This window comes from Pempheris klunzingeri, chromosome 15 (assembly GCF_042242105.1).
Source record: "Pempheris klunzingeri isolate RE-2024b chromosome 15, fPemKlu1.hap1, whole genome shotgun sequence".
Lineage (NCBI taxonomy): Eukaryota > Metazoa > Chordata > Actinopteri > Acropomatiformes > Pempheridae > Pempheris > Pempheris klunzingeri.
In genome coordinates this window covers 7,356,469-7,375,303 of record NC_092026.1, presented here as the reverse complement: position 1 = coordinate 7,375,303, position 18,835 = coordinate 7,356,469, and the positions used below count along the sequence as shown (strand labels likewise).

Sequence of the window (18,835 nt, the reverse complement as noted above, 5' to 3'; positions counted from 1 at the left end):
ACAAATCGACACACAAACTCACACACACAAACACAGGGAGCAGCCAGTTCCTTGTGCATCTACAACTGCAAAAACAAACCAAAAAAAAGCTTTTTTTAAAACTATTTAAACATGCATATTCATTTCCATAGCAACAGGGGCAGGAAGGAGTTTTAACAGGGGGGGTCATCTATCTATCGGCCTCCACTTGGGATACTGACGCTGCAGCTCCACAGGCTTCACAACATTTCATTCCCTTGCATAGATTCTTGTGTTGTGGAATGGACTGAAATCATTCCCTTGTTGATTCCTTAAGTGGAACGGGTGGAAACTGGAGAAGCTGTCAGATGTTGAAGACCCTCGATCCACTTTGAAAGACAGCGGAAGGGTTCGGGGGGAGCTTGGTCCTCACCAGATGTTCCTGAGACAAGGAAAAGAGAGAGAGGCAGGTATAACGGCAGCTTAAGGTGATCTCAGAGATGAAACCCGAGGGGGGCAGCAGCTGTGGGGCTCACGCTGGACCCATGAAATGAGAGGAGACTGGTTGGGCTGTGCTGTCAGGAAGCATCAGGTCTGCTGTCAGAGCGCTAGCAGGCCTGGACTGGATCGCTGTTTGCTGCTTAGTGCTGCTCAGTTCTGCTGATGGCAGCTGTTCTGAAGGCCGGAGCTGAAGCTGTGGGCTGTGGCGAGTAAATGATAGTCCCGTAACCCTGTGAAGTCGCCCATATACTATTCTGTCCAGCAATTATTGGATCTGTCAGTGAAAGTGGGACAGGCTATTTCAGTTTACCTGCATAGCTGTGGAGTGTGGCAGCTTTCATCAGATAATCGGAGCATAAGTCTATGGAGAGATTGACTGCTTGCTGTCCCAGCTGCGCTTTGAGTGCTGCGCTGTGGGTGGCAGGGAAGGCAGTACATGTTGTTCAGCAAGTCAGATTGGTGTGCGAGCATATTCACCCCCCCCCTCCCACACACACATACTCTGTCTCTCTCTGGCTTTTGTGCTCTGTGCTTGCATCCAGGTCTGCCTCTCTCCTAAATTAGATTGGTGCCAAAGAAGACTGCAACCCGGTGCAACATCGCACTTTAACAGATAATCCATCAAATGGTGCTCACTAACCCCTCCCCCACTTCTCGCTCACTCTGTCACACGCCTCATCTCATTCCTCTTTTTCTCCTCATCCACCCCCCCCCCATCTTTGTTTCTTTTCCATCCTTCTGCCTTTCCTCTGCTCTTAAAAACAATCCTCTTCTCCATGCCAGAGTCCTGCCAACTTGGCACAGGACTGGCCCTCTGTAGTCCCGGGCAGCGTGGGAAAAGGGAAGAGAAAAACAGGGTGAAAGCCTGGCTTGGGGGATGTAGAAAAAAGGGGGACAAAGAGAGAAACATTGGATCAAGGAATGAAGCGGGTAACTGCAGGGGCGGGTTTAGAAACTATTGAACAGAGCAGCTTAGACCTATTATAACTCATTAAATGGATTATATATATATGTATATGAATTTTTATAAATGACTCCCAAATAGAGCCATGTTTGACAGCTTATAAAACAATGGGCCCCCGGATACTCACATGCACCCCTGTGACATACAGGTATAATTAGGAGCAGGACCCCCCCCAGACTGAAAGAGACACAAGACGATTACAAATGTGTGTGTGTCGTCTTTTTCACTTTCACTATCATTCACTTCATAGAGAGGCTCTGGTTCAGGGGCCCTGGGCCTGCAAGCATTCACCTACCTATCATCTTCTGACTCTGATACGGGGGGGCACCCTCTGGTCCCGCCCCTGAGTGAACGGACAGAGAGGCGAGACAAAGACGGCGACAGGAAAGTGAATTTTTGGCTGCACTGTCAATGCAGGCTCCCTGTCCTCTTCATGCAGATTTAATCCATTGTGAGCAGCATCTCCATCCCTCTACTGTGCAGATGTCACCATACAAAAACACAGCGCTGCTACACACTGTTTTTAGCAGTTAAGCAGGGGTGCCTGTGAGCTCTGAAAGCACAATCACAAATCCTGGGGGGGGGGGGGGGGGGATGCAGCCTCTAAGCTGACTATAAAACAACCAAGAATTTGTCATAACAAGAGTTTCCTGCTGAGGCTTCCACTCTGAATGCTAAATGTGTTCCCCATTCAGCGGTTTTGTCTTGCTCATCCCTGACACACACACTCCGGATTATACGGCCCATCCTCGCAAATCTGTTCGCCTTGTGTTGTGGTTGCCAGGCCTGATTCCTAACACACATTTAGTGCTGAGGGTTCAGGGCTGCTCTCAATTAAGCCGGACAAAGCGAGTTTTAGGTTTAACAGAGGTCTACTCGCTCATCTGACAGCCTGCAACAGCCTCCCGCTGTTGGATGTTTGAAATTAGGTTCAGTGAGTTCAAGAAAACATGGGCCTCTAATCATGAAAAGCATCTGCATGTTCTAATCGGCCAGTTGTCTGATGGGCATCATGAAATTAGAGCCATCTTTTATCTGTGGAGATTGATTGGATCTGTTATAGGTGGGGGAGCACACAATTTGACAGATTGATTTGAGCAATAATGAGAATTTCATGGCTGCCCAGCTCCTTTATCGTCAAGCGCAGATTGATTGTGATTTCAGCAGCTTATTTGGGACTTAACCATTAAATCTTTTTATGAATAGACACAGTCAGTCTGTTCGGCCCCAATCTGAGGAAGATTTGTCTGCTGATGATTTAGTTTGTGTGCTTTGCAGAATGGCACCACAAACTGGGTATGCCCTGAAAGACAAAATACCAGCAGAGTGCCACGACCCAGTGTAATGCATACTGGAGTGGGATGTGTAATTCTTGGTCAGACACCTCTGCAGGGGGCTGGTGAGTCAGTAATGAGTTGGCAGTGAGTGGGCCGTCAGTGACCGGGGTGGATTATCTAAGATCAACTTGATTTGCTGCCAGGCTGGTTTTGTGTCACACGGGCAGACTCTGAACTGACAAAACCGCTTGAAAAACTGAACTGTGAACATTTGTGTGTGAGCGCAGGTATGATACTGACCGCAGCCGAACATACTTCCAGCAGCACGTCCCTTCTTAATGTGCCGTGAACTCTCGCTCCAACTGGGCCAGTGTTATTAATAGAGTCCGTGTCCTGCCGTTGACATCTCTCATTTCGACCTCCATCACCGTCACACGGGATACTTAGAGACATAAAGGCTTAATAGAGCAGTCATTACTGAGAAAATTATGCAAATAACCACAAGGTTGTTTGTCTTCCATGAATTAATCATTTTATCCCAAAGCTGTGAAGTTGCAGGACTGAGAGAAAACACGCAGGGCCGAGTTAAAGTTAAAGTTTTAAAATTGTATTTATTCAGATTTTTGTTATTAAGTTGTATTGTCTGTATTCTTTTATTACCCAACATGAATGTTTCAGCGATGTTTTAAGCTTTGGGATACTGCATTTTTCCCATAATGCACCAGGCCTTTGAATGGGTTCATTTATAGAAGAGTTTACTCAGCCCACAGAGGAACACCAAGTGAGGAATGATTAATTGTTTTCACTGGCTATTAATTCTGCACGTGCAAATGCTTGTGGAGAAATAATGACTCCTTTATTTAATAGCCTGAAAAGTCAAAATAATATATAGAGTTCAAACGATTGCTGGAATTCACCTATAAATTGTCCACTTAAGTTGAATGTGAACTTCGCCAGGTTCCTATGAACCCCAGATACAGAGGAGCTCGGTTGTAGCTGCAAGCACAGCTTTTCCAACAAAAACACATTTTCTAACCTTCGCAGATAGATTTCAGTGTGACATGTATGAGGGCAAGTGCAGCTACACAGTGAGCAAATGGACAAACCATCCTGACCAGAACACACCAGCGCCTGCTCTCCACGGGCAGATGGCACCCAGGGGATGTGGGAGGGGAAGAGGGATGGCACTAAACCTCTGGAGATTCCCAAAAACTCTCACTTACTGTCACGCAGCAGCTGACCTGAGCCACAGCACCCAGGGAGGGTGACAGAGAAAAGTGGGATGCGTCCCTTCACCCAGTTTATCCTACAATAACCTGGAACAACCTGACTGAACCGATACGTTTGCAGCTATCTGAGCAAATCCTCTCGCCTTGTTGCAGTTCGTTCTGCTTCAGTCAGACTGTACGTCTGGTTCTTTGTGTGCACGTCTTTCGGTCTCATTATGTCTCAGAGCGCAAATCTGGGACAAAAAATGCAGTTTTATGAGTGTTTGTAAGCTTTTTTCCTCGGAGATGTTCTTACATCAGTGGAGCACATGACTAAAAACATGAGAGTTTGACTGAGACAAAGACAAAAGATAGAAAAAAATATCAGGGTGAAGAAGCCTCAGTCACCATTTTATCAGCTGTAATTGCCAAGCATATATTTTTCTAAACACAATACTAACCCTAAAATAAGTGAAATATTAGATATATGTACTGTATACATGCATACATGGAGAAATCTATGTATAATCTGTGTTTTTGTTTTCCGGCCAAAATGGCCCACAGTTGGAAGAACCACTCATTTTCTTTTTTGTTCTCATCAAGCTGTCTCTATTCAGGTCAAAGTAATGAGTGTAGCACCAGCACAGTGTTACCTAACACAGTACATGGCCTGTTTTAAACAGCTGGGTCACTTTGAGCTGCTTAGGGACACGATGCTGTATCACTTTTCTGAGGCGCCCCAACAGCAAGAGGCCACCGGGGAGATGAGCGAAGATGACTTTGAGGAGTAGGGATGCTGCAATTTAAACCTGTAGCTCTTCGGCTGAACTCTCTGAACCCACAGCTGATTGATGTTCATTACATGCATTACTCCTCCAGCTGAGTGCTTGATGCTTTTGGCTTTTGGTTTAACATACACTGCTGACAGCGCCGCCTGTGCTTACCCCTCCCTTGGTCGTTCCACTGAGCTCGGCCCTCTCGGGCAGGACGCCCTGCTGGAGGCTGGAGAGGCTCGGTGAGCTGGCGGCCTGCAGGGCGATGGGGGCGGGCTGGGGGACAGCAGCGGGTTGTATGTTGGTGCTAGCAGATGGGATGATGTGCTCCCCCTGGTGCAGCCCTACGGACCTGTGGGCGTCCCCGCTGTAGGCAGCCTGGTAGCTGGTCTCACGCGGGACATGGGTGGCCTCTGTCCCTGGGCTGGAGTATTGAGCTGGAGGGTTTTTCCTCGCACTTTTGGCCGGTCTCACTCCTATCCACGGCTTGTATTCTTGCCTGGAGGAGGACAGACACATCAGTAGGCTGACAGTGGATTACTTTCACTACAGGCTAAAAGTTTGTATCAGACGATTTCAGTGGCCAGCGTGGTTATGTTAATGTGGTTATAAGAGTGGTGCTGACCTGTTGTTGACTACATCTGTGTAGACAGCATCAGCAAAAACTGACTGAGAGGGGCACTCGGCCTGTGAAAACACCTTCTGTGGTCTTGGGAGAGAGCGTCCTACCCTGATGAACTACCCTGATGATGTCATCAGGGTTATTTGGGGATTTAAGAGGTTGAATTAAATGATGCTATTATTTGAAGTGTATGATCCAGTGTTTTTTGACCCAGGACCTACAGTTTAGATTCTTCTCCTTCCGCATCACCTTTTTCCTGCTACTTTATGAATATGCAACACTAAATCACCAGAATGCTCCTTTAATTACTAGAGCTTATTATAATAACTGTATCTGAAGATCTGGAACATCCAGAGGGTCAAAAAAAAAAAAAAAAAAACTTCTCATGCACAAAAGCTCAAATTGCTTCTTTTTTTATTGTAAAACACTGGACGGTTTAACTTCTAAAATCTGTTCAAATTCATCAATCTGAGAAAAGAGCATCACTCTGTTTGCTGTGTTTGTAATTTTAAGAGTCACAAGCTACACAGGATGAGAACCACACACTTCCTGTGCCTACATGCCTGATGTAAAATGCGCAAATGAAAATCAGATTCAGTCTTACTCTGACTCCTTCATATGAATAGGAGATATGTTAGAGAATAATTGACGACCCCCCATCTCCATGCAGGCTCTGTGGGTCGACCCTGGAAGTCACTGAACTATTCATAAAAGGCCTCAGCAGCACCGGGCCAGATGGAGTGGACAGCGACAGGTGCTGAAACAAGTCAAAGAAGAAGACATGTCTTACCTGTAGGAGCTGGTTTTCCTCTCCTCCATCACCTGCTGCTCCCCCCACCTCTGCCCCCTGCCCCGCTCCTCTCTCTCCCCCGCCGGTGCCTGGTAAGTGTTCCCCGGGCTGTCCGAAACACTGTCCGCCCTGCTGCCCCCGTTACTAATCCAAGGGAAATTCTCCTTCCTGGGAATGGGCCAGGGTTTGAAATCCTGCTTGTACTGAGTAACGCTGGGGAAAGGCACTCCGGGCGGGTGGTAGTCCTCCCGGGGCTTGTAGCTGGGCTCCTTCCGCGCCCTGAAAGATCCTCGGGTGCCATCGGTGGGCGCCTGAGGGGAGCCGGCGGCACGGGGGTCCGGGGTTGAGTAGTTATTCCCGGGTGCGCGCTCCGAGGCGGAGACCTGTTTGGTGACGGACCGAACCTCCTGCTCGGCGATGTCCGAGTAGTTCTGGATGGTGAGGGGGACGGAGAGGTCCGATTTGTCGAACTGGTTCCAGAAGCGAGCCAGGCAGCACACTCTGCTGATGCACGGCCAAGCCATAACCCCCCCGACACCTCAACTGTTTGACTTGTGGAGGAGAGAAGAGGAAGAGGGAGATAGGGGGAGGAAAAAAAAAAAATCAAACAAAAAGAACAGAAAAAAAGAAGAGGAAAAGGATCAGAGGTTACATTTAGACAGAGTGCCGTGCGTCAGGGGGAAGCTGAGAAAATCCAGTGTCCAAGAGTCCATGTCAGCAGCGGAGGAGTGCCAGCAGAGATGAACCGGTCTGTCGGGGACCGTCATTGAATATTCCTCTCACGTGGTCTGTGGTAGTGCCTCCACTATGCAGAGGAATCTGTGGCAAATTATTCTCCGCATCTCCAGCCGGATCCCCAGAGTCCGCATCATCGGATCCACAATCAGAGAACAACAGCGTCTTCTTTCCCTCCTCTGCAGCTTCACGTGCGATCCACAGCTCCACTCCGGGAGGCTTTTGTTGGCTTCCACACTCGCAGCCACTGATATTATTGTTCCCAAACTGTTGCCTGTGCGCTGAGGGTTACATAATTATGATGCAGCGTCAAAGGTTCAGCACACGGTGTGGGTTTGGGGTGGTTTGGTTCAACTTCAACACCATCATCATCATCATCATCATCATCATCATCATCATCATCGTCATCATCATCACACCCCGAGCTGGAGCGTGTGTGGAGAACATTGTTGATTATGGCTCATTAAAATGTGTCACTCTTTGCCATGTGTTGCATCAACCTGCTTCATTTCCACAGAGGATCAAATAGAAAAACATGTGCTCCATGGGCTTAATGTCACTGAAGGCCCCAAAAACATGTTTGTTTTTTTCATGCACTGGTCAGTTTTGAGTTTTGGGGCTTCACTAACATGTCCTCATTCAAACTAGTGGAAAGAAAACTTCCAAAATACACATTTATTTGCTTCACTTTGTCCGGTTGCATCGGTCATTTCATATCTTTTTAGGCCATTTTCTCAAAACAGGTTTTTTCTCCTCCTCAGTTGCACCAAACCCTCCAGTTTTATTCCTGTGGACGTTGTGAAGGCCAAGGTCATACATCTTTCATAGCCTAATTAATGCAACATTTTAATCCTAAAAACAGGGCAAAAGTCGACACTATATTCTGACTTGTGGAGTGATTAAAAACAGATTTCTGCTCTGGAAATGTATAGAAATTAGTGCACCTTAGATATATATATAATTTTCATATTTAAACGTAACATTTCAGAAAGCTTGTAATGCAAACAATAATTGTCTTAATCTAAATAATCAACAGGACTCGAGATCCATGGTGATATTTTATGTAATTGCTTCTTTAAAATTAGTATGTCATGAGATGAATGATGGCTGAGTACCATGTAGCTGGTACTGTGCACGCTGGCCCTCCGTATGTCTGACCATAGACATTTAAGGACCAACAGAGTTTACTTTGTAAGTCTGTCCTGTCTAGAAAAAAGACTCTATTGTTCCTTTGTTGGAACAGATTGAAACAATGTCCATTTTTAGCAACGTTCACTTCCAGTGTAACTTTCCTCTGACACTTCTGGCTGCCTGTAAGTAAATAAACCTTAACCACAGGGGTGGCACTGGCAGGCCACAGTCGCTCGTATAGATTGCTTTTAAAGGCAGGGACAAGTGACCTACTTGGGTATGAGGACTTACTTGCTTTACCGTATAGCTAAGGAAGTAAATTATCTGTCGATAGCCCACACCACTCGGGCTTATCGCAGTGACTCCTTCTGGGTGCACTGTGTGTCAGCTCTTTCCACGATTTATGAAGAGCCACAAAAATAAAGAGTGGACTCCAAAGCTTGACCATATGAGCACATTGTAAATAATCCTCAACATTATGCTTTTAGAAACAAGTATGTTCCTCCTTTCAAGTGCTATTAGAAATGGATGAAGAGACTCTGAAGTGCTCTGGTTCTTCTGAGATAACTGATTATTCCTCATAAAAGAGAGAAGTCTTAAAAAGACTGCTGACAAGAAAGCTTTTACAAAGTTACAGTTGATTAGTGAGTGCGAAGTGGAGGGGTACGCATTAAGTCGACAGAATGGCACTTGGTGCACCGAAGGCATAAGAAGTTGTCTGAGAACTGCTCACAGAAAAGGAGGCAAGATTAGCGTCGCACAGGGAGGTAGCACAACAGTTTAACAACCACTTCGCTTCGCTTTGACACAGAAAAAGAAACTCCCGTCGATGAAGATGAGAAGGCGCCTGCAGCTCATAAATCATCTCAACTGTAAATTCAGCTCAAAGTTCAGGGTCTCTCTGCTCCGGTTCAAATCAGTGTACTTTCAGTGATGGATGGTACAGGTTTGTAGTGGGATTGCGAATGTGAGTCAAAACCCTGCTGCTGTGGACGACTTTTCAACATCAGATAATGATTTGTTAGGTCATCAGAGAATTTCTGTTAGCAGTTAATGAGCCTTACCCAGGAAGTGAAATCCTCTGAAAACAGCAGTGTGATACCACCATCTGCAGGGGAATATGTGACATTACTCTCCTGCACAGTGACACACTTTGTATGTTAAATGTAAATAAACTGTAGGTACATGAATTTTTGTTGCTTGCATCTTATGTCTAAAAGTCCAGATATGGAAGAACTGTTCAGATCTTTCAAGTACAAGTACCAATACAACACTAAACGTACTACATTACTGGTAAAAGTCCTACATCAAAAACCTGGAACATGTTGAAGTACACTAGTATTAACACCTAAATATAGCAAAAGTTTTAAGTAAAAGTACCAATCATGCAGAAAAATGCATCCTTTGACTATGTATTGTTACGGTATATATTAAATTAATATGTTGTTAATAGTGGTGCAGCAATATAAAAGAAACATTTACTGTTGTAGCTGGTCAGTTTGGTAGAAAACAAAGTTCTGCAACATATACGCATTCATTTTTCAGACTTTTCAGTGAAAAACAGTGAAAAGAAACAATTAGAAAAAGTTTAGAGCAGAAATCTACTCTGCTAACATCTCATAGTTTTTTTTTTAACTGAGGAAAGATCTGAGCCAACCTGGTACTATATTTGGAGATATTATCCTGGGAAGGGTCTTGCAATGTGAAAATACCAAATAATAAGATTTCACCCCCTCCCTCCCTCCCTATATTCATTCTGGTAGACACGTAGGAAATGGTATGAATGAGTTTGGGGAAATGGGAGTGTGCCTTGAGGGAGGGATGAGAGGCAGAATGTGACTCTGGGCTGCTGCAGGAGGGGGAGGAGAGCAGGGCCAGCCGTCCCACCTGAGAGGTCCGTTCAGCTCTAAAGAGTATCTGATGACTCCACCTGTGTTTAATCCTGTTCGATATGGAAGAATTGGGACTAAAATATGTCAGTAGAGATGGAATGAACGGTCACAGTGGAACAGATCATGTGCCTACTGTTGCGTCTGAAATGCATGAAGGACTGGTTCCCAGTGGACTACAAAAATAAAATGAAAAACTAGCAGGTCCTGTGGTAAGTATTCGATTAGATGCAACATCTGACAAACTGCATTTTGTTGTGCTATGGAGTTGTTGTTTTACTCCTCTGAAAAGTAGAAATTTTGGCTTTTCCATTTTCTGTGTCAGTTTGGTTTAACTCCCACACTGGCAAAACATTTGTTGAACATTTAATTTCCCATTTTCTCATATTGTATTAAGCATGTGCTCTTTTCCTTGATCTAAGTGGACTCAATAAGCCTTGGAGGTATCCTGGACTGTCCGTCAGCCTACTGTGTAGGATACGTCTCATTTGTAGATGATGCTTAGTGTGCAATCAGTGCGGACATGTCTGATCTTTCTGTTGTCCTAAATAGCTGCGGTGATAACTGAAATCATAATTACACCCAGGTTTAGAACAGGTTTAAAACTATTTTGAAATAAAATAGTGTAATATAATTCCATGTCCCTGCAGGTGAACAATATGTATGTGCTTTTGACATGTATTACAAACCGCTGACATGGTTGTGTATGAGCAGGCAATGGTGAGAGCTGGACTCCAGCTCACAGGAAGGAAAGAAGGCCTGCCAATGGGACAAAATGGTAAATAAATGCTCGCTCCACATTTCCTTTCCTTTGCATTCACTCCAGGAATGTATCTGTGCTAAGTATGAACGACTAACCGCTCTCCCCCCTCTGATTAGAACATGACCTTACAGCTCAGGGAGAGGCCAGCACCATTTCGTCCAGCGTCCTCGGCTGTGAGGAGTGGACCTCAGACCTGCAGGTGCTCTCCACGCGCTGTGATGAGACAGCCCATGCTGCAGTGCCACGGCCTCTGCTGGTCAGGCAGCTGGTGCTGCACCGTGGCCTGGCTGTGCTGGTCATGGTCCTTGTCCTTGCTGCTGGGATATTCATCAGCCAAATGCTCCTCAAACTGCTCAAATGACCGACGCTGTACTGAGATTCCACAAAGTCATATGTTATTTCTCTCCGTGAGCTATAAAACACCACATCTCATTGTGGAGCTGCACCTCATGTTACTGCTGGTATTTGTGTGTCTGAAAACAAAAGGTTGATTTATCAGTTCCAAAGGCTTTTTTTTATGTTTTCAAACTAATAGAACATCTTAAAAGCCCCCTGAATATATATATATATATATTTTTTAAAGGCTGATTATTATATATTTTATTTCATTAACAATATATTTTTCTTGAATACACAAATAAATAAAACATGAAATGAAATCAAAACAAAATGTGAAAATGCCCAATTGAAGCTTTTTGAACTGATTTGCCCATCAGTCCAAAACAAAAAAAGAGAAAAGCAGTAAACCCCCACATTCATACAGAAGCTGCTGCATTTTTGCTTGATAAAAGATTTAAATGCTCAACTGACTTCAGTCAGTTTCTGTAAGATATCACGCTTAATGCACATTTTCACCTCTTCATGTGGTGGCACATGTGAAAAGCAGTATAATTAGATAACAAAGCGCATCATGCAAAGTAACATTTAAAAATAAAGTCGTGTCCCCCTTTGAAATTGATTTTTTAAGGAGCTGACTTAGTCACCTGAATGCACCAAAGAGATGTGGGGTTTTTACAAGTAGTGTGTGAAAGCAGCACAAGTGTGTAGGATGCACATGCAGCGTTAGATCACGCTGCTCCGCCTTCTCTTACAAGCATCCAAGAACTAGAAGGAAAACAACAAATTTAGACTCTTCAGACTAATGAATCCTCAAAAGACTCCGATCCTTCACACCACTGTATTCTCACTGCACGGAGCAGCAGTGTGGATTTAACGCTGGAGAACTACAACACGTGGATCTGCCCACAGTGACGGTGTTTGACTGTTTACAGAGCCACTGCCCTCAACCAGGAACACGTGAGTAAATATAAGCGCGTGTAATTCAAAACCCATGTCGCGTGTGTTGTGTTGTGGTGTCAGATTAAGTTCACGAGCTGAACTGGAGGCTAATTTAGTTTAATCAAACTAGTTAAAACAGCTGCACAGCAGGCTAGCCGGCTACAGTTGTGCTCACCGCGCATGCGCAGCGCCCTCCGTGTCTGCGTGAATATTTATTTAACCAAACGCCAAAAACTCACCTCACTGTGTCCATGAGGTGTTGAATTCACAACACGAGCGATGAAATGGCCGAGGAGTGTGTCAGTCTGCTCTATCACCACCGTAGGACCACCATCACGCTCCTGCTAGCTTTAGCATTTTGTTCAAAACTCACAACTTTATTGTCACTGAAGACTCTCACAGAGAACAAAAAGTAGGTTTGCAGTCGAATCAGACGTGGAGCATTAAACATAACATGCACAAGACTAATAAAATATGCCAAACTTGCAGTAAATTAAAGTTGAACAGAGGCTGGTATAAATCAGTAAACATTAAGTGGCAGCTGTTGTTACTGTTGTCTTTAAAATGTTAGAAAATGGTGGAAAAAAAAGTAGCAGCTCATCACATTTGCTTTTTTAGTTTTGAAAATACCTTTAAAAGGATTAATCGATCACCTACATAGGCGCTGATTAATTTAAACCATATACAACCATATGCATAAAGCACCCTGTCAGCATTGGCCAGATGTCCAATAGCTGCTGGAGGTATTGTCACTATTGGCACAAATTCTTTTAATATTTTCTTTAATGTTTTAAGTAAACATGTATTTGCATATTTAATTGTTATTTGCTTCACCTATGTGTGTAGCTATAGAGCATCACAGTGGTTCTTAATATGATGGATTCATTGATTTTAATGTGATTAAAACAAGCATTGTTCCTGAGGTGAGGCTGTACACTTTGACATAGTGACTTTTGATAGGATGTAATAAGTAGCATCCTTCACAAACACTGATTTCGGACCATTACAAGGTTGTGTTAAAGTGTGTGTTGTATGCTGCAGGCAGAGCAGAGTTTTTCTCTAAACTTCTCCACTGAGAAAAGAAGTCTCAAATACTGGCAGCGCCTAAACGCCACAGTGACACCGAGCATTAAAATGGGGTTTACATGGGTTACAGTGGAAATGGGCTGCACTCCACTGGAATATGTTGTGTTTTTTGTTCTTAATACCTGCCTTACATTGAGTACATCACTAGGAGTTTACTTTTCCTCTGATTCCGCTGATAACGTCTTGGTGGCTTTTGTCCCTTTTTATATGTCACAGAGAATATGGACTATCTGCCAGATGACAACTCCAGGTACAAAGACGTTGACTACTGGGATGACAGATACAGGACAGAGCAGTGTTATGACTGGCTGGGATGTTTCTCCAAATTCAAGCACCTCCTGGAAAAACACGTCAAGACAGAAGACTCTATCCTGGTACTTGGTCAGTAGTTTAACGTCTTTGTGATCGCATCTCCATTTCAGCTGAAAGCCTCCTCTCCTCATCCTCTCACCACACAGTGCTGTATAAACAAAAACATGAGAGATAAAGTCTGTTATTCAGCGTCACTGTTTACATATTCTCACCATTTTGGGGACGTCCTGGTAAATGAGGGGCTCCCCAGTTCGAGCCCGGCCAAGGACTGCTGTCTCAATTCAGCTCCCCCCTCTCTCCCCCCTCGTCCTGTCATCTCTCTACCTTCTGGTGTCAAAGGCAAAAGGCCTGTCACCATTTGTCATTATGAGTGTCAGATACCATCATCATAGCTGTCAGCGCTGTCACGAGCATCACTTACACTGCTGCTGAACCCTGTGAGGCAGCTATTTGTATAGAATTGTCCATATTAGTGTGGTAGAGGTGGCTGAAGCACTTTTTATATTAAAAAAGTATTCATGAATAGAGATTAACTAATTGATTTGACACCTAGACGTACAGGCATTTGCTGAATAACATGCTGTTACTCTTAAGTAGAGCTGCGTATTGCCTGAAAATGTTGAATGAGTTTTGGTACCATTTTTAGAGCAGTTCTCTTCTTGCATACCTTGAGATGAAAACGTGTTTTTGTACAAAACATGTTTCATTTAACAAAAGAGTCAAAACCTCTTAAATGTTAAATGTCGTACGGCACAGGCAGTCGTGCAAAAGCTTAAAGAAGATTAAATAAAATAGTCTAAAATTGGCAAAGTGATGACATAGATTTGGAAGAAGGAATAAGTGACAAAGAATAAGCAAAGAACAATCTGACACCTGACTGATAGCTGTCAGGTTTTTTGTTAGTCTGTGCCAAGGACACATTACAGTCAGTGGTGAGATTTGATCATCCCTACTCATCTCTTTTTGCAATGTTTTGGACTGGACTCTGGAAGCTTCCCTGTGGTACAACGTGCCTTGAGGAATCCACATCATGTTACAAAGTCATACAAAACACACTGTGCTCTCTCTGTCTCTCTCTGACTCAGAAGTGTTGAGTTAGCCATTATTTTTGATAGAAGCTAGTAGAAGAGAGTTGAGTCCTTGGAGTTAAAGTTCTGCAAATGTCCACAAGATGTCCCTGTTCCATCAAAAATACAGGTTCTCTTCCTCTTCCTCTGAGCTCTACCTGCAGTACCTGTTTTTAAATGGCCCTGCAGCTCTGCAAAACATGCTGCAAAAACGTTTGAGGCATGAATGTGGTGTTTTGGCGGCCGAACATTCGACAGGTCTGTATGTGAAGAAAACATAAAGCCTGAGAGCCAATAGCTTGTGGAGGCTTTGCCACTGTTGGCACAATTCTTTTAGTGGGACCCTATTAGTTTAATATTTTGAGTAAAGATTTATTTCATCATAATTGTTGTTTGTCTACTTATGTTGATAGAGTGTGTGCAGCTATGGACCAGAGCATCACAGTGGTTCTCAATTTGATTGATTTATCTATTTCAGCGTGATTAAAACAAGCATCTTTTTCCCCTGAGGTGAGGCTGTACACTTTGATGTAGTCACTTTTGATAGGATGCAATAAGTAGCATCCTTGACAAAGACTGATTCTGGATGAGTAAAAGGATGGAAAGAAGTTTTCTACTTTACACGCTTTTTTTATTTTCTTCTTCATCATTAGGATGACTTATAGGCAGATGTCTGTATGCTGAAATACCACCTTTGTAGTTTGACTGTTATACCTCCATAGAAGCACAGAGGGCTATGGTGGTCCACTTTTTCCTGATGCGAGCCCTGTTTATGACTGCTGTGTGTGTGTGTGTGTGTGTGTGTGTGTGTGTGTGTGTGTGTGTGTGTGTGTGTGTGTGTGTGTGTGTGTGTGTGTGTGTGTGTGTGTGTGTGTGTGTGTGTGTGTGTGTGCGTGTGCGTGCGTGCGCGTGCGTGCGTGTGTGTGCGTGTGTGTGTGTGTGTGCGTGTGCACGCCAGGGGGTTTGTTAAATTTCTGTCAGAGAGTGACGGGGGCTTCTGCTGTGTGTGTGTGTGTGTGTGTGTGTGTGTACAGGGGACTGATGAGGTCGTCAGATGTTGGGTATTCTGTGCTCGACAAAAACCTGCTGCCGTCTAACTCCTGCAGGAATACAGTGCCAGTACACAGACAACTTTATTATACCTTAGTTTTTTTTTATTTGGATGACGATGGTCTTGTGCCCCGCTGGTTAAAAACACATATTTTGAAACACATTTCTAAAGTCATGACAGACAGACAGACAGACAAAGGTAGTATGCATCCTCACTTTTTCAGTGTGCGTCACAGGCACACCTACAGCAGAGGTGTGAGTGGGCTCTGGGAGTCTGATATATAGAATATTTTCTCATGCTTCTCTCCTGCGTTACACTGCAGCAGGCAACATCAGGGCAGACCACTTTCTGCGTGCTGATTTAAACCCGAACAGCCATTACACTGCTTGAGAGCTCTCATCTGGCAGAGCATCTCTCTCTCTGTCTCTCTTCTCTCACCATATCATGGAATCACACGTTTCTGTCAACAGCACGTGTGGATGTTTTCTTCTTCAGCAACACGCATGCACAGACATGGACCTATATAGAGAAGCATAAAGATGATTTACCTCACGTGTTACATAGGCATGAAGAGAAGCTCTTAAAAGCACTTAAGTATCACTACGCTTGGACGAACGCCTGCCACGTTTGCACACATTTCCCAGCTACCCTCACTTGTCAAGTCTGTAAAACCAGAGAGAGACTATTGGCTCGCATAAAATGACACAATAAATTACCGTCACTATTGCAGGGCCTGGGCATAACTTAGCTAAGGGAAGGGAAAGGAGGGAAGACGCAAAGAAAGACTTGAGGCGCCACAGTGCTCTTGGTGGGTCAGTGTAAAGGAAAGAGAGATGGAAGGGAGGTAAATAACTAATCAGGTTTGGGCCACTCAGCTGCCTCTGATGGAGGTCATTTCCATTAAGATAAGCTGTACAGCACAGAGAGAAAGATACAAGGGAGGGAGGCATGCATAGAAAAGGAGAACTAGAAAACTTAACTGCATGCTGACGATAGTTTTAATGTCTTTTTCCTTCATCAGTTTGTTCGTGTATTCTTCACTTTGTTTCAGTTTTGCCCTCTGTTAGGCTGTACAGTCTCATACATGCGTTTTGCTGACACTCTCTCAGGCCCCGTTTACTTGTTTTCTCCCCACCTGACTTCCTTCCGCCTGCTTTTCTAATATCTGGAGAGATATCACACCGTTTTTTGCTCCCCGCCTTCTTAGTAAACCACCTCTGCTTTTCTTTATTATTCTTTTTTTTTTTGTCATGAACTCCTACTCAGCAGTGTCAGTCCTCACACCTATGCTATAACCAAACACAATCCTGTGCGTATGTGATAATCTGAAATGAAACTAGATAATGTATGCATGCATGATTTAACATCTGATTGATCTCTTCTATTTTAGGATTTCACCAATAGAGATGGGTGATGCTGCTGAATTCTCTTTGATCACTGAACAAATTTATAGCGGCAGTAAGATCTTCTATTGTATTATGTGTCCAGGAAATTGGAGTCTTTCTTCTTTGTGATATTCTATATTTTTTGTCATTGGCGACAAATTCCACGCAAAGACCAAAACCAACAATGAACTGATCAAAGTGACAAGTGTCAGTGAACCACAGTGAACAGTTGTTTTAAGACCAACTTTTACTTTTCATGGGATTTGTTGTAAATAACAGAATATCTCCAGCATTTCCTTTCAAAAAATACTGTAATAAGTGGTGTTGAATCATTAAAAAAAAAAGTGCAATCATCTTCTTTGTCTTAGAAAGGCAGAGCTGTAGCCATGTTCCAACATTACTTTTTTTCATACTTGCTTAACTTAACCACTTAACTTAAGTGGTAACTGATTTTCCGTAGGATGGATTCTGAAAAGTAGATTTTCAGTATTGATCCTCTGGTCCCTGGTGGTTAACAAGGTGGTAAAATCAGTCATAATAGCATATCCTGTTTAGAGGCTGCACCGCCTGCTCAGACACCCACTTCAACCGCAGTGACATTAGGTCAGTGTTGTTTCTGCTTTAAATGATGCAGAAAGTTGCTCATTTGGAGTGCAGTAACGTGTCTTGAAGCAAAGATATGGAGAACCAGAAGTAAAAATGCGCTTGTAATAAAAATTGGCATAAATGTTCAAGTGTGATGCCTTTATGAATAAGCCTACAGTAATGAAACAGGACTGTATAAACCAAAAATACCACTGGTACATTCCAGTTTGTAAGTGGAGTGTAAAATCCAGCTTCAATAATGGAATGTTACTTTTAAAGCGCAGAGTGTGTCTGATACGGCCTCATAATGTGACATAACTATGCTCATTACTGGCAGGGCCGGCTGCGCGGTAAGCTGAAGGCCTGGGGTGGTGTGTGTCACAGCATTGCGTCAAGCAGTCCCTGACCCTCCACCTGACCTGTGTGTGTGTGTGTGTGTGTTTGTGCGCATGTGTTTGTGTGTTAGCAACATTACCGGGCATTAGCAATGATGAGCTCGCACACGGTCCACTTCCCGCCTGCCACACAGTCACAACTCCCACTTTTATGGCTTGCTCACGGCTGCTGCAGTGTAATGGGCCCTCGTCTCCCAGTAGTCAGCACTCATGCCTTTTTCACCAAGACGAGGGCTGATGATGTAATGGCTCTCTTCTCCAGCAGTGAGTGGACCTGAGATGAATGTGTATGCGAGGGGTATCCTGGGGGTATCTATCTTCCTACCATGTTCAGTGTACATGTTAACAAGGGTCACCTGGCACAGAGGGCATGACGCAGAATCTCAACAGGCAGACCAAGAACACTTAGCTCTCACGGACCACAGGGCTACTAAAACACACGTGTAGGTTTTTTTTGCATCAGTGCTGACATTTCAGCATTAGAAAAATGTTCATCTGAAGTGCATAATGACACATAATGCATTGGTATATTGAGGAGGGGAATACATAGAATCATTGACACATGCACTCACACACACACACAAAATGCTCTGAACAGTCTGCATTTTCAGATTTTCACTTTATGAGTAACTACTGATGTCAACTGATGCCTAATCTGTAGGCTTGGTGAAGTTATGGGTTTTGGCAGAAAGTTATTTTGAAAACTGAGCAAAAGTGCCCTACAAGATGGTGTTTTTTTTTTGTCCTTTTATGATAAGAAGCTGAATATTGCTCTGTGTGCTATAGTGTGAAAGTTAATTCCTTTCTGGAGCTATTGGCTAAATCTGCTGGTCTGCTGTTCTTTTTCAGCAGATGACATGTGAGCCAACTTCTGTCTGATGGTGGGTGGTTACAACGGCTACCTTTATGTAGCACTTGTGCACTCACACGCTAATAGCAGGACCTCCTGAGCCACAGTTGCCCTGTGGACTGATCTCAGATTATTTTGTCAGAACTAATATCTGTGAGTTTTTGACTTTTTGTTTTGGCAAAACAAGCAATCTAAAGATGTCATTTTGGTCATCT

At 43.9% G+C, this 18,835-nt stretch overlaps 2 protein-coding genes across 2 annotated transcripts in view; one reads left to right on the top strand and one right to left on the bottom strand.

The window, feature by feature from the left end:
• Nucleotides 1-152: 152 nt before the first annotated feature.
• Nucleotides 153-6,617, bottom strand: map6d1 (MAP6 domain containing 1). The gene is made up of 3 exons (XM_070845789.1): nucleotides 6,094-6,617; nucleotides 4,853-5,207; nucleotides 153-400 (listed from the first exon to the last, which is right to left on the bottom strand). The coding sequence occupies exons 1-3, from the start codon at nucleotides 6,615-6,617 to the stop codon at nucleotides 323-325; spliced, it is 957 nt and encodes a 318-aa protein (XP_070701890.1). The 3' UTR covers nucleotides 153-322.
• Nucleotides 6,618-11,819: 5,202 nt separating this feature from the next.
• ece2a (endothelin converting enzyme 2a) overlaps nucleotides 11,820-18,835 on the top strand; it is a 68,796-nt gene continuing 61,780 nt past the window's right edge. The window contains exons 1-2 of the mRNA XM_070845723.1: nucleotides 11,820-11,907; nucleotides 13,192-13,356. Of these exons, the coding sequence (XP_070701824.1) occupies nucleotides 13,197-13,356 (160 nt within the window). The 5' untranslated portion in view covers nucleotides 11,820-11,907; nucleotides 13,192-13,196. The remainder of the gene's footprint in view (nucleotides 11,908-13,191; nucleotides 13,357-18,835) is intronic.

Excerpts from the sequence above, each read along its gene's own strand:
- map6d1 (XM_070845789.1), bottom strand. The coding sequence starts at position 6,617 with ATGGCTTGGCCGTGCATCAGCAGAGTGTGCTGCCTGGCTCGCTTCTGG. Across the intron at positions 5,208-6,093 it reads AGGAAAACCAGCTCCTACAG|CCTACTGATGTGTCTGTCCT; the intron begins GTAAGACATGTC and ends ATCCACTGTCAG. Across the intron at positions 401-4,852 it reads GTGGAACGACCAAGGGAGGG|GAACATCTGGTGAGGACCAA; the intron begins GTAAGCACAGGC and ends TCCTTGTCTCAG.